Genomic DNA, 14,753 nt, shown 5'->3' with positions numbered 1-14,753 from the left:
ACAGAGATTTACCTCTTCCACTTCCCTAGCCTGGCAGTGTGTAGAATTCAACCTGTGGTAAGGTGACGACTGTCACGGTAAAAATTTAATTTAAGTGAACATCTGATCACCTACAAGAGCATTAGTATAAAGAACACTTCTGAGAAATATAGCATTGCATAAGGGAATACTAGAATTGAATCTGTCCATGACTTAGTGAAAGACGAAAGAAGACAAATAACAGTACATAGGAGAATTAACATACTGTAAGTAGAAATGTGCTAAAAAAATATCAGAGGACCTAAATATGATTTAAGACTTCGAAATATTTAACGTGATGCAGGAATAGCTTAACATTTTATTACTAGATGTGAGATCCATCATCAGGGAAGACAGCAGTGTAGCTCAGACGATAGTGAGTCGGATTTGAGATCTGAGAATGCTTTCAGGTGTGGATTCGAATCCCTCTTGGACTGATTACGTGATTGGTAACAGATTTAATACAGTAGATAGGTTTCCCTTACCTTGTCTTTCCTGTTGATGGAATCATTACACTGCTTTAAAATGTTTCTGCATGTCTTACATGTTGTTAAAAGTCTTAAAAATTGAGAAATTCTATCCAAACATAACACAAATAGAACAAAACAGTCAAGGAAATACAGTAGAGCTACAATTATCCAAACCCCAAATATCTAGATCGCCAATTATCTGGATTGATGTTCAGAAAAAGAGGAGAGTTCCTTTTAATGTGTTCTTGTACATACTCGTATGAACTGTACTTTAAAAATACTCTTTGTAATTAAATATTTATAACTTTTGTTCTTTAAATGCATGCAGTACTGTCTTCTACAATAACATTTTGCTATAGTGATTTTCACTTTTGACTCAATCATCCGGATTTCTGTGTATCTGGATCATGCCAATCTCCAATTAGTCCGAATAATTGGAGTTCCACTGTAGTCAAAGCTTAAAAACAGGTTGTATTCCACGGGAACAGAATGGTGCATGTTTTACATTTAAATAAATAAATATAACAAAGCGATTTCTCAACTATAAGAAAACTCTTAAAAATATTAATACTCTAAAATAAGATAACATTATGGAATGGGCCAAAAATCAATCCTATGGATAAACATAAAAAAGTAACAGCAACAAAGACCTGAAGTTGTTACTTCTTAATTTATATTAACCTCATACTTTAAAACAAGACATGTAGGTAGATGTTCATGAGGAATTTCTATGATGACGATGATGGTAATGATTATTGTTGTAATGAGTGTCTGGCTATGTATGTTACAGAGTGCTGTGCGGGCTGCAGTACAAGGTAGAATACTGGTGTTAGAGGGCATTGAGAAAGCAGAGCGGAATGTGCTACCAATCCTCAACAACTTGCTGGAGAACCGCGAGATGCATCTGGAGGATGGTCGCTTTCTCATTCCAGCATCTCGTTATGATAAACTGCTCAAGGTAATGATTGTTTTAATATGTTGAGTGTCGTGATAACTATATACAAGGAACAGAATTTTGAATGTGATTGCAGATTATTGAAATACAGCTCCTATCTTCACTATATAAGTCCTGAAGGTATGCATGCACAGTATAGGTCCCAATGTGGCCATTTGGCTTCTGTGAATCAACTCCTATCCCTACCTACCAGTGGTGGACCTGTTAATCCGAGAAATCCAGTTTAAGGTTGAGATAGCCAATCCCTTCGACAGATTTAGTCAGGGAGCTTTAGAGGAGGGTGATCGAAAGGATGTTAGGATACCTTCCACCAGGGATAGGTGTCCATTCCTGGAGTAACAGGGGCAAAGACCTCAAAGACACAGAAATGGCAGAAGAGGCAACCCTTCCCATGATTGTAATACATTGGAGACGAATTTGGAGGTCCTGAGGAGGTAATTCCTCCACCAAACTATTCAACGTAGGGTTGGTAACTGTTGAATAAGACAGAGTTCTTTTTTTACTCAGAATTCATACAAGTTTTGCCGGACTGATTCTAGATATCTAACAAAACAAGTTGTTACTTACAAGTCCACTAGACGACAAGACTTGGATGCTCGAAAAGAAGATGGGATGATGAACTTGTGTGATCAGAATGGATCTTTAGTCCACTGTGCTATTCATGATGATGATGAGGACGATGACGATGATGATCTTCACTATATCTACCTTACCATTTTAATATCTTATTAGTTTTTCTTTTTTGGTAATCTTATTCTCCATTTTGTTTTTATATTCTCGTCAGAGAAAATATTGTGATACAAAAAATCATTGCAGAGATGCATGTTTTCAGCATTTTTGATGGCATATCTGTCTGTCTTTTTTTTTTTGTACATCGTTTCTTTTAAAAACTTGGCCGAATTATGTTAGTATTCACTATTACTCAATGTATCCGAGAATGATGCACACAAAACAGAATAACTTTAGCAAAGAGGTAATAAATCATTATTTGAAATAAAAAATAGAAAATGTTGATCAATTGAATTCGATTCTAATAATTTTTTCTTAAATTTTGTTTCTGTGCAAGGGGAAGATACAGACAAAATAAGCTGCCTAGTATGTCCCCGAACTCTGTTTCTGATTGATTAATTATTGTGCAGAATTATTTCTGTTTTTCGTTGCTAATATTCTAAGTGCCAATAGTCCCTAGGTCCAACCAGGTAGTCACTACCCTTTGTTGTAGAATTAGCATCCTTTGTCATAAACGTTTTTGTAATGCATGAGTGAACGAAGACAGAGTCATATAGTTAATCATGTAGTTAAATATAATTAAAAATGGTTATTGTATTGTTGGAATTGGAAACTGGGGGACCTCCCAAAATATAAAAGGAGCATTGGATCTGGTAGTGGCAAGGTTATGGTTGTTTCATAACAACATTAAATAACCAAATTACATTCACTGTGCAATTTAACATTATAACAAAGGAGCCAAAAAAGATTAACAATAAGTATAAAAGATAAAAAGATAACCCAAAAGATAAAAATCAAACCCCATCTGGTTAGCCTGTGCAGGAAAACTTAGAATGATGTCGCCTAATGTACAGATGCGAAGACGAAATGAAACACACATAATATCACTTATTACGGTCCACCATAACTTGAAAGGCACGCCTGGGTAGTCAGAGAATAAACACACTGGTTTAATGCAGAGTCTGGAAGGATACCATAAAGAATCATACAAAATGAAAACAGTCAAATGCTAAAGGCTTAACATACCGGAAAACCACAGAAAGTATAAGAGCAGCAGAGTGGACTTCACCAAAATATGACGCATCACTAGTCCAGTTGCAGGATGCCATATGGTAGACAATTTGCGCGTAAAACCAGTTATATTGATATCATATGTCCCCAGTATAATGAACGCACTTCACTCAAAAATATAACTAAGATTTACAGTGGACTGCAATAACCAACCAATCTGCTAAGAATCAACATGTAGTTGTTGTTGTTTTCTAATGCCAGGTGTTTGACAATAAAGTCATTTGACCTCTTGCACTCCAATATTTTTCAAAGATATTATCATGGTCAGCCAGCGAAGCACAGATTTTGAGGTGTTCCGAATCCATTTCTTGGTTTGAGTTGCACAATGGGCAGTTAGGGGACTGATATATTCCAATTCTATGCAGGTGTTTGGCCAAACAGTCATGGCCTGTTGCCAATCTAAATGCAGCTACAGACACGATTTTCGAGGTAAATCGAGAATTAACTGTGGATTATGTTGCAGAGAGTTTCATTTTTTCCCCTTGAGACTGTATTATCAAATTTTGTTTGTTGAAGTCTAAGTATGTGGATTTAATAAATCTTTTCACAGAGTAATACGTAGATTTAGTAACAGGTCTGTGAGTAGCAGTGCTGCCCTTCTTTGCTAAAGCATCCGCATTCTCGTTTCCCAGGATTCCACAAGGGGATGGTATCCATTGGAATACAATTCTTTTATTGAGTGATATTAATTGAGAGAGCATTTTAGTTATTTCTGCAGAATCAACATGTTTACATGACCCGTTTCACCGAAGCAGCACCGTGAAATCCGATCACGACCGCTGGTGCCTCATCGCAATTCCGATGACTGCCATGTATGTGAGCGGGCTGGCAAAGTTCTGTGTAGCATCTCTCTTGTAATATTCAACCAAGTGGAACTCACAACCCAATATCATAACCAGGCATGAATATGCCGCATCCTGGCTTTCTAGTAACAAGTACCAGATGAAAACCCAGTCTTCCTCACTGGATGGAAATGTTACGCACTGTCCTGCTGTGCAAACTATGGAAAATAAAATAATAAAACAAAAGAAGGGAAAAGAAAAGGGAAAGTGAAAAAAAAAACAAATTAAAAGAGCCGAGTGCTGTAAGGAACTCACATTATAATGTATAGCTATTTTATTTAAATTTATATATACCTAAATGTACAATTTATAAATCAAGTTAAATGTTTTAAGATTGGGATTATAGATGTGTATGTAATCCAGAAAAGTTCGTTTTATTTGGGTGAATATTTAATGACTTATTTAATTATTGTATGCTGTTTGAATAATAGTTCAAGAAAATAGATTACTGTACAAATTTTATAATATAGTTCGTAACATGATCAAATGAATTGAATTGCTATAATGACATAGTTAGCAACATGATAAAACGAACTGAATTGTTAAGAAAGTATGTATCAACTTCGTAACACTAATTCCTTTCCCCTTTCAGTTTCTCTTTCAATTGTTTTTTCCCCACAACGTCTTTTGTGTGTGTATATGTTTTTTTATGTGTGTTATATGTGTATGTGTGTTTTCATGCTTCTCTCGTCCTGGTTTTTCGTCTCTTGCTATTTTTGGTTTCGTCTTTCCTTTTAGTCCTGTTGCATTTCTTGCCTTCCTCCTCCTTCTCTTACACTTCGTCATTTTACTTATTGTTGTTTCTGTCTTTCTCGTTTTTCCTCTCTATTTGAACCAGTTATTTTTGAAAGGTCACATGTCCACGTTTGTCAATTTTACAGGAGAAGCAAAAAACTGTTTACTTTGCTAAAGCTTTTAAGTTTCTTCATTAAACACTTCCTCTGAAGTTTTCAGTCATCTTCATTGCTTTTTCTTCTATCGGCCATCAGATAATTTCTTCATAAAATTGAAGATATTGAGGAAGTACATACTGTATAACTTTGCTGACATCTTCAACTTTCTTCTTATTTATTGGAACTTTTCCATAATATGATTTACTTTCGGTTAGTTTCAAGTCATTAGGATGCATCGCATTAGTTCTATGCAGTAACTTGAATGTGTGTGTGTCATTACTCCATTACAACCACTGTATCCGGGTACTTACATCAAAAACCATCATTCAAAACTGTGAAATTTGAAAGTATATTTTTTGATCTTCAGGCACTCCTTTTTCTAATGATTCAACTACTCGCCATTTTCTAACTGTTGCAAACAAAGAATGGAATCATGAGATTTTATATTGTACATCATGCAAAGAATGATAGGAAAAGAAGAGAGTTTGTTATTGATAGGTCACATGTCCAGGATACGTGCCCTTTCAATACTAAATGGAAACTTCTTTACACTGTAACATTTGATAGAGTGCACATACTTGTGCCTTTTCTTCAGCAAACAGTGCGCTACACTAAGAAGAATATGACGGTGGTCATAACTCAACTTGTCAAAAAAGTGGACATATGACCTTTCAATAATAATTGATTCATTTGCTCATAGATTTCTTTTTAATTGCTTCTTTATCTTACCATTTTTCTCCTTTTCTTCCTACTCTGCAGTAACTTTCTATTCCTAACATCTCTCATTTATTCCTTTTCTACTTTCATGTTCTTCTGATTGTTCTTTTTCACTGCCACTACTAACCTCAAACTACCATCAATGCCACCACAGCAGTTGGGTTGCCAACCCTCCCATATTTCCCGGGATCTCTCGTATTTGCCCCTAATCTTTAACTTCGAGTATTTTTCTCCCTTATTTTTGCATAATGTAAAATTTTTTATTCTAAACATTTGTTATTCAAGACAAGTATTAAAATGTGCAGAAATGCCAGAAATCCGTTTTAATGCTCACCCGTTTAAAATCAAATAATGACAATATATAAATTTGAAAAAACTATCTAATTTTCTTCTAAGCATACCAGTAATGTTCATACAAAGAGGGTGTTTCATCTCATGAACAATAATTGGACAGATGTTCGAAACATGAGCACGACACATTTAATCAAATCAGAGCTGAAAACTGCAGTCGACTTGAACTATTACGCGAGACAAAATCTGTTTCAATATACTCTTAATTTGATCCTAGCTGCCGAAGTGTAGAATAAAGTTGATTTTTAGTAATTGAACCGAATAATTTGTCTATTTCCTATGTGAAATTTTGTCGATTCCTTAGTCTCCCTTATTTTCTTCAGAAAAAAGTTGGCAACTCTAACTGCAGTTATAGTAACACCACTGCTACCACCGCCAGATCCTTTTGACACCATAACATTGACTTAAGGACAACATTGGAGGGGCAACATGGGAGGCAATCTACATAGTACACATGATTATTTATCATTAATCATTCGTGGTTGAATGCTAGTAGGGGATATGGGAGTGCTCTGTGTAAACCTAATACCAACACAGTCTTTGTCCAACACAAATTCCTTTAGGACTTATCGGGATTCGAACTTGGGTTGTTGGTGTGGAAAAAATCTTTTTATACTTATGATCAACATTGAGAAAGTTACATGATAGTCTGAAAAATTATTCGTTGAATGACTAGTTTGTGGTTAGTGACTTTGACTTAAAGTTATTACTAAGAACTTTTTTAATGTTAAATATCCAGTAAGTAATTTTTGAGAGTATAATATAATATTCGTAATACCATAATAAATGTGTTATATGTTTTTTATATGTATCTATTAAAGGTTCTGGAACGGAAAAGGAACACTTAAACTTCGTTAAAATATAGAAGGATTTCATCTAACTCTGATTATACTTATTATATAAAATATGAATTTTGTGCTGCTTGTTACAAGGTACCGTAAGTGCTTGTTCATCCACTGTACAAGGTGAAGTATAATTTTCAACTGTGCTTTGAATTGTTGGATTATCAATTCAGAAGCTGTAGTGCTGTTTTGTAGTATAGTATTGTGAACTGAATTAAAAAGTCAGACTTTATTAGCTTCTAAAACATTTATCTAATGTTACTTCTTGTCTCATTGGTAGGAACACAGCCAAGAAGAGTTAGACCGGTGGCACTTGGTTCGAGTTAGTGAAGACTTCAGAGTAATTGCTTTGGGTATTCCTGTGCCCCGTTACGTGGGAAACCCATTGGATCCTCCCTTGCGGTCACGGTTCCAGGCCAGAGACATCAGTGGTCACACTTTCAAAGTAAGTACAGTATCACATTTGAAGTACTAACTGTTCGATTCGTCAGAACAGGGGTGCATGAGGTGGGGCCTTCGACTGAGGAAAAAAGAAAGATTTTGTTTTGCCAGCTCTACCGTATCATAACAGTTAAGTTTTATGGCTGATATTGTTAGGGAACAGAATAAGTTACTTGATAAAGAAATATTGCTAACATACGGTAAATTATTCCAATAATGATGTTGACAATGATGATTATAATTAAAATAATAATAAGTGGACTGCTACACATCTTGCAGTGGTTCACTTCTCTAGTAGTTCTCATATACCGGTACATCACTGTCAAATGTGATGTATGAATTTTAATAGCCTATAGATTATAGACTATTCACAAAATTTTGTTGAGCCTGTGTCTGTTTCATAGTAACCATGTCGGAACATTTTGGAGGAGATGTAAACCAAAAATCAAACAAATCAATGGAGCCAATAAAAACATGTTTTACTTTTCTTCTGGAAGAAGTCGTGTTCAAGACCAAACTTCGTAGAGTTTATGTGAGGGACAAATGAATGGGAGATATAGGATAAAAATTTAACAATCTTTTGTTATGTTGCACATCACAAGTGTCTTTTTTTTTTTTTTTTTTTTTTTTTTTTTTTTTTTTTTTTTTTTTTTTTTTTGTAAACAAGAAACCGTCACTGAATTTTTTCCTGGTGACTTATTCTTCAAAGACAGAGCTCTTTTATATACTGTAATAGTGAACCCTTGGGTTTTACTTTTCTTCTGGAAGAAGTCGTGTTCAAGACCAAACTTCTATATTTCCAAGTACTCATCGTCTTCAATTAGATTTGATACTGTAATCATTCTATTTTTCTGTTAATGATTATTTTAAAAACCGAAATTTTGGCTTGTTACATAATTTCTGGCATGCAACATCATATTTAGGCAGTATGGTAACTAAGGTCATGGATATGTGATCTGATAATAACTGTGAATACAGTAGTTTTGTATGATTATAGATGAAATTCAGAGTCAGTCTTGTTAAGTTTCATTAGCATAATTAGTGTGAATTATGTAAGTGCTAGATTATGAACAATATTAAGCTAAAATTGACGTACGGAAATAGTTAAAGAATGTTTTCTGTATATTATTCACTGCAGTTGAACCCTCAGAGTCCATTTTGTTTCTGACATTAGCACAATGTTTGTTAACTATATGTATTTGCTCGTGTTGAAATCATGTTAGTACTGGAAGTAGCAGTGGCGAAGCTAAGGTGTAAACATTGGATAAGCTGAAAAAATCTCCTTACCTTATATTTTTATACAGCAGGTCCAGGCGCCTATTCTTCTTAGAATCTTTTATTCTTCATTGAATTACGAAGATAATTTTTTTACCCTTTTCAGTGTGCTCATACTCCTTTCAGAGGAAGCTGTAGTAACGGTGAATGCCAAGATCAACTAGATAAATTGTGTTATCTTTTTATAGATGGTTTGAAGACCATTGCTAATTATGAATTTCAGAAGGTCTGCAGGGAGTAAAGGCTTTTCTTCATCTGCATAATAAATTATTCTTTAATTCATTTTCTAATCATTCTTTGTTGAAAAATGGATATGTGAACGAAAGGTTGTTTGATTTCATAGCAGGAAAATTTAGTTTATATCCCACAAAGCTAGGCCTATTTTGATCTAGCAATTCAACACATTTTATCTTTGCAACATCTCCAAAACGAATTTCCATTCGTGCAGTCATTTGCACTTGACGTAACTTCAAAGCCGGAAGAGCATTGCAAATGATCACATATAAACTGTTCTTGTCAGGAGAGAAGTTCCAATAATAATAATTCAAGATAATTCCCTTTGTTGTCGGAACTTCCATCTTCAAGTTCTTGTTTACTTAAGAAGCAAAGAACTTCGATATTGTTGTTTAGTTAACTGTCCCAAGACAGGTTTGAACCTCATAAGTGACACCAATTAGGCATCACTCATGAGACAACTAAGCCATGATATAATGGGGTAGGGTGGCTTTCACAATTTCATAATGTTTATTGGCTTGAAGCTTGGCTCCTTCAGAAATTGCATGTTCAATTTTTACACGACCTAACAAGAAAAAAACTCTCTTCATTCTGAAGATGTCTTCTTTAACTCTGATATTTCTCGGCATTTCTATCAACATTTTTTTGTGACACAGACCCCATAAGAAGATGATGACCACTAATTTTCACCCCCAAACAGGTATAATACTATTATAAATTATTTGTCCTAAAGCACGCTGTTATCCAAGGATAATTCTCATGCCATGAGAATTGAAATTTTGTATTTTGTTTTCCTCCATCTGCTGTTTTAATACCGTATGCAAATGTGTTGTCAATCTCCTATCTTTGTAAGTACATTTTGTTTCATACGTCCAACTTGAAAACGGTTTCTCTTTTAATTCAACAAATAATGACGTCAATTTCACACAAAATTAGTGAATAACATACACACGCATGCACTTTTGATTAAACTAATGCTCAACAGTACAGCACATTCATAGAAGACCGTATTATATACATACGTATTGAGGCTAGCCAACTTTATGAGCTGTAGTAGCGAATCAATACCTCCATCCCTTCCCACAAGCTTGTGAGTGCTGCTGCATATGAGGAGGCTTGTGCCAGGAGCCTCTTGCACAGAAATAACCATCTTGGAATGACTGCCAACAGTGAATTTAGTATATGGAAGGATCGAAGTGAAACCAAGTGTTACGATACATCGTCATTATAAACTTATACTGTTACTAGGTATAATGACTCAAATATTTTGGGTAGGCTAAGTCTCAAAAGCCTCTGGGAAGTAGTACAAGCAAATCGCTGTGAAGTTAATTTTATGTATGTTATTGAGTACAGTTGAATGTTTAAAATCAGTATTGTCTTCTTAGCACCTTCCATGCAACAATTTATATTGAAATTGACGTAAGGAAATCGTTGTTTTCACTCACACGTAGTTAATTACAATTATTGAGCCCTAGTGTCAGTCATAATACGTTTTGTTAGTGCAGTTGAGGTCATTATCTGCCTTTGCTAGTGTATGAATCATGTTAATATTAAAATTAAAACAAGGAAATCGCTATTATGCTCATTTTGTGTCATATATTAATCGCAATTGAATCTTTGAGCTGGTCTGATTAATTGGTTGTTGAACAGTCTATGTTAACTAAGAAGGGCTTGGTGCAAGAGTGCTATGTCACTTTTTTTTTTTTTTTTTGTGAAATTCGAGTTTACAGCTTTGCTGTAGTACAGATAAGTTATCTGTTCCAGTTTTTAGTTTTTCAAATTTCTCACTCATTGTACTGTAGTTGCTAATTGTTCTTGCATCTTCTACATTAGGATACAGATAATCTTAGAAATGTGTTCATCAATGCAGTTTGCTGCCTATCACCATTAAGAAATCATTTTGTGTACTCCTCTTGTAACGAACAGTTTATTTATTATATTGTGCAATTTATTAATAGTACATTATGCAACAAGCCTATAATGGTAGTAATTAAGACGCGAGTATGTTTATGAAACGAGCGCGAGTTTAATAATTTTCATACGAGCGTCTTAATTACCATTATAGGCAAGTTTCATACGACTTTTTATGCTCGACCATATTTCTAACTTGAAATTATTCATAAGTATTCATGTTATTCTTATCTGACTGGGGAGCGGAACTGACCTTGTGCAATATCTTGTAAATTGTGAGATGTGCGCATATGCGAAAGTATTGATTTCTTCCGAGAAACAAATGTCATTGACCTTGATATAATCTAGAGAGTAAAATAAACATTGATCTTGATATAACCTTGAAATTGATTTAGACATTGAAAAACGAGATGACAAATTGAATTTATTTGAATATTATTTACAGTTAACGCTAATTATTATAGTAACAGAACATAACCTTCTGCGACAGTATTGGATTTTCAGCCTCCGTGATGTTTTGCTAGTTGTCTTTCGATTGCATATCCGAGAGTAATCAATACTTGCACTTTCATATTGCTACAATGGTGTTTTCTGATTGATGGAACACCTGAACTTTAATGAATAGGTGTACTTTAATGAGGTCCATTAAAGGGTTGCTACAAGATGTATAATTACTACATTTCGGCATGGTCGTGCATAAAGTATTTTATATAATGTTTTCCTTGTGATATTATAGTGAGTTTATAGGCTTGTAGCCTTTTGATGTTCCAATTCTTACTCACTCAACTAACCCACTCATCTATATCCATCTGTACTTGCTCGCTCGCTTGCTCACTCACTCACTCACTCACTCACAAACACATACGCTAATAAAAAATCTCTGGAATATAAGCGTTAAAAATATTTGTATAGAGAAGTACACTTAAACATTTTTTGCTTGTTTTGAATTGTCATGAATAGATACAACGTGCTCATAAATTGCGAAAAGTGGGTTACACTTTATTTCGCATGTAAAACCGTGCATACAAAGTATACAGATAGCGAGGATTTGACTAAACATTTCAACTGATCTGTAGAAGTTTTGAATGGTAGCCATTCACGAGACTCATGTAAATAGACGTGGAAAGACTGGGTTTAGGTATGTTATAAATAATGAATTTGAGAGGGTATACATATAGTGCATAAATTTTATATTTCCATGGCCGCTAATTATGTGCAGCTGTGTTGTGCACTGCCGCATCCACTCTAAATCCTTGGTCGTGGAAAAATGAAATGTGTGCACCATATACTTGCACTGTGTATGTGTATATGCATGCATGCGTGTCCACCCGCCCGCCCACAAGCATTTATTTTGGTTAAAATAGGCAGGCAAATAGACATTTAAAATTCAGGAAATAGACGTTAAAGTAATCAAAATAAGCATTTAAAATTATGACAGTACGTAGTAAAATCGGATAATTGAGATTTCTCGGCTTTTGACTGGGTCAGAAACCTTGATAAAACTCATATTTAACCCTTGCGGTAAATTTCGACAAACTCTGGAGTGCCTAATTAGTCAAATCCACTCTCCTCACTTCCATTCTGGAGCCCCTGGGATCTTTTAAGATGCGAAAGAGAGAGTGGTGTGCGGAAAGCAACGGGAAGCTACCACATTTATCCTTCCTAAGAAAAACTGCAAACATCATTTAGTGAAGAACTGTTTTAAAAACACGGGAGGGATGATAGTAGGAGGAAGAAGAATAAAGTGCATAAGATTTGCTACTGATATGGTGTTGTTAACAGAAGAGGAGACATACTAAGGGATATGCTAATAGAGCTAATGACAGCTGTGAGCAGTGTGGGATGAAGATAAATATAAAAAAGACTAAGACCATGTTGTCTGAAGAAAAATAAAGGAGATAAATGTGCGAATACTAAATGAGGCAATATAGCAAATGGACAGCTTTAAATATTTGGGGTGTACTGTAACATGAGTTGTTGCCAGCAATGGCAAAGAAAGCTTTTAATAGAAAAAGCATCTTCTGCGGACCTCTGAAAAAAGAACTAAGGAAGAGACTAGTGAAGTGCTTCGTGTGGAGCAGGACGCTATATGGAACAGGAACATGACCATTATGACGACGTGAAGAGAAGCGACTAGAAGCATTTGAAATGTGAATATGGAGAAGAATGGAGCGTGTGAAATGGACAGACAGAATAAGAAATGAAACTGTGTTGGAGAGAGTGGATGAAGAAAGAATGATGCTGAAGCTGAACAGGAAGAGAAAAAGAAATTGATAGGATCACTGACTGAGAAGAAACTGTCTACTGAAGGATACACTGGAAGGAATGGTGATCAGGAGAAGAGTTTGGGGCAGAGAAAGATATCAGGTGATAGACGACACTGATATATGGATCATATGTGGAGACTAAAAGGAAGGCAGAAAATAGGAAAGATTAGAAAAAGCTGGGTTTGCAGTGAAAGACTTGCCCTTGGGCAGAGAGAGAGAGAGATTTTTTTAATACTGTCATAGTCAGCTGCCTGTCAGAGAATGTTTTTTGTCATGGAAAAAGGTTGTTATACAAGCGATGTCCAGAAAGTAAGTTTCCTAGGTCGTCAACAGAAAGAAAACAATTACGTGGACAAACATTATTGTAGGAGATACAGCATGTGTGGCACTACTTTTCCACATAATCACCACCAGAATTGAGACATCTGTCATACCGAGGGATCAACTTTTGTAACTCTGTGATACGCTTGATGCTGACAGAACAGAAATTTCTTGAGGTGCAAGAAAAGATGGAAATCGCTGGGTGTGAGATCCGGCTAAAGTGTGGATGACAACACCTGCACTGAGCATCCTGCGCCATTTGTTCTGAATGGCCCTTTGTAAGTTCTGCATTGCTGCACAGTAACGCTTAGCGTTCACCGTCTCACCTCTGGCCAGGAAGTCGATGAGCAGAATGCCCTTTCTGTCCCAGAAGACTGTGCACAACACTTTCTGCGTCGACAAAGTCTGCTTGAATTTGGTCCTAGTCGGAGAGCCACTGTGTCGACAATGTATTGACTGCTGCTTGGTTTCTGGGTAAAGTATGCAACGCCCGTTACATTGCCTGTGATGATCCGGTCCAGAAACTCGTTGCCGTCATTGTGATATCACTCCAGAAATCTCAATGCTGATCCCTTGCGCTTTGTTTTGTGTTCGGGTGTCAGTTGCTTCGACACCCACCTGGCACACATTTTCTTAAACAACAGGTGCTTTGTAACAATTTCGTGCAATAAAGAGTGGAAAATCTGCGGAAAATGGCTGCTGAGTTCTGTAATCATGAAGCGACAGTTCACAATGCACTGCCGCACTTCCTCCAAAAGATCTTCCGTGGCGAGGGATGGCCACCTACTGTGCTCCACATTGAGCACATTCTGCCGACCTTCTGAAAATTGCCTGCTCATGATGTCTGGCTCATGTCAGGCAATGTTATGCACTAGCCTCTCACGTGCGTGACAGAGTAATAACATGGCAATGGTATGCGCCAGGTGACACTGCCTGATTCCTCACAGTAGCACCAGTATAGCGGATGAAGATGGCTGCTCTAATTCCATCCTCTGCCGATTGCGAGGTTCATTCTGTGATAAAATTTTTCAATGTACAGAACATAGCACTGATCGAAATCCATTGTCAACTGTGTCGGACCGGACATCATGAGCAAGCAGATGGTGCGTTTGCTGGTGCAGGCAATTTTCAGAAGGTGCTCAATGTGGAGCACAGTGGGTGGCCATCCCTCACCATGGACGACCTTGTGGAGCAAGTGCGGCAGCGCATTGTGAACCGTCGCTTTATGATTACGGAACTCAGCAGCCATTTTCCGCAGATTTTCCACTCTTTATTGCACGAAATTGTCACAAAGCACTTGTTGTTTAAGAAAATGTGTGCCAGGTGAGTGTCGAAGCAACTGACACCCGAATACAAAACAAGGCCCATGGGATCAGCATTGACATTTCTGAAGTAGTATCATGATAACGACAACGA

At 36.2% G+C, this 14,753-nt stretch overlaps 1 protein-coding gene across 8 annotated transcripts in view; it reads left to right on the top strand.

The window, feature by feature from the left end:
- c12.2 (von Willebrand factor A domain-containing protein c12.2) overlaps nt 1-14,753 on the top strand; it is a 210,685-nt gene that overhangs the window by 12,599 nt on the left and 183,333 nt on the right. For all 8 annotated transcript variants that reach the window (XM_069821229.1, XM_069821234.1, XM_069821226.1 and 5 more), the window contains 2 exons: nt 1,279-1,446; nt 7,169-7,333. In XM_069821229.1, coding sequence (XP_069677330.1) covers nt 1,279-1,446; nt 7,169-7,333 — 333 coding nt within the window. The remainder of the gene's footprint in view (nt 1-1,278; nt 1,447-7,168; nt 7,334-14,753) is intronic.

The sequence above is a fragment of the Periplaneta americana genome, chromosome 3 (assembly GCF_040183065.1).
Source record: "Periplaneta americana isolate PAMFEO1 chromosome 3, P.americana_PAMFEO1_priV1, whole genome shotgun sequence".
In the NCBI taxonomy this organism is placed as follows: Eukaryota; Metazoa; Arthropoda; class Insecta; order Blattodea; family Blattidae; genus Periplaneta; species Periplaneta americana.
This window is presented reverse-complemented; position numbering and strand designations above follow the sequence as displayed.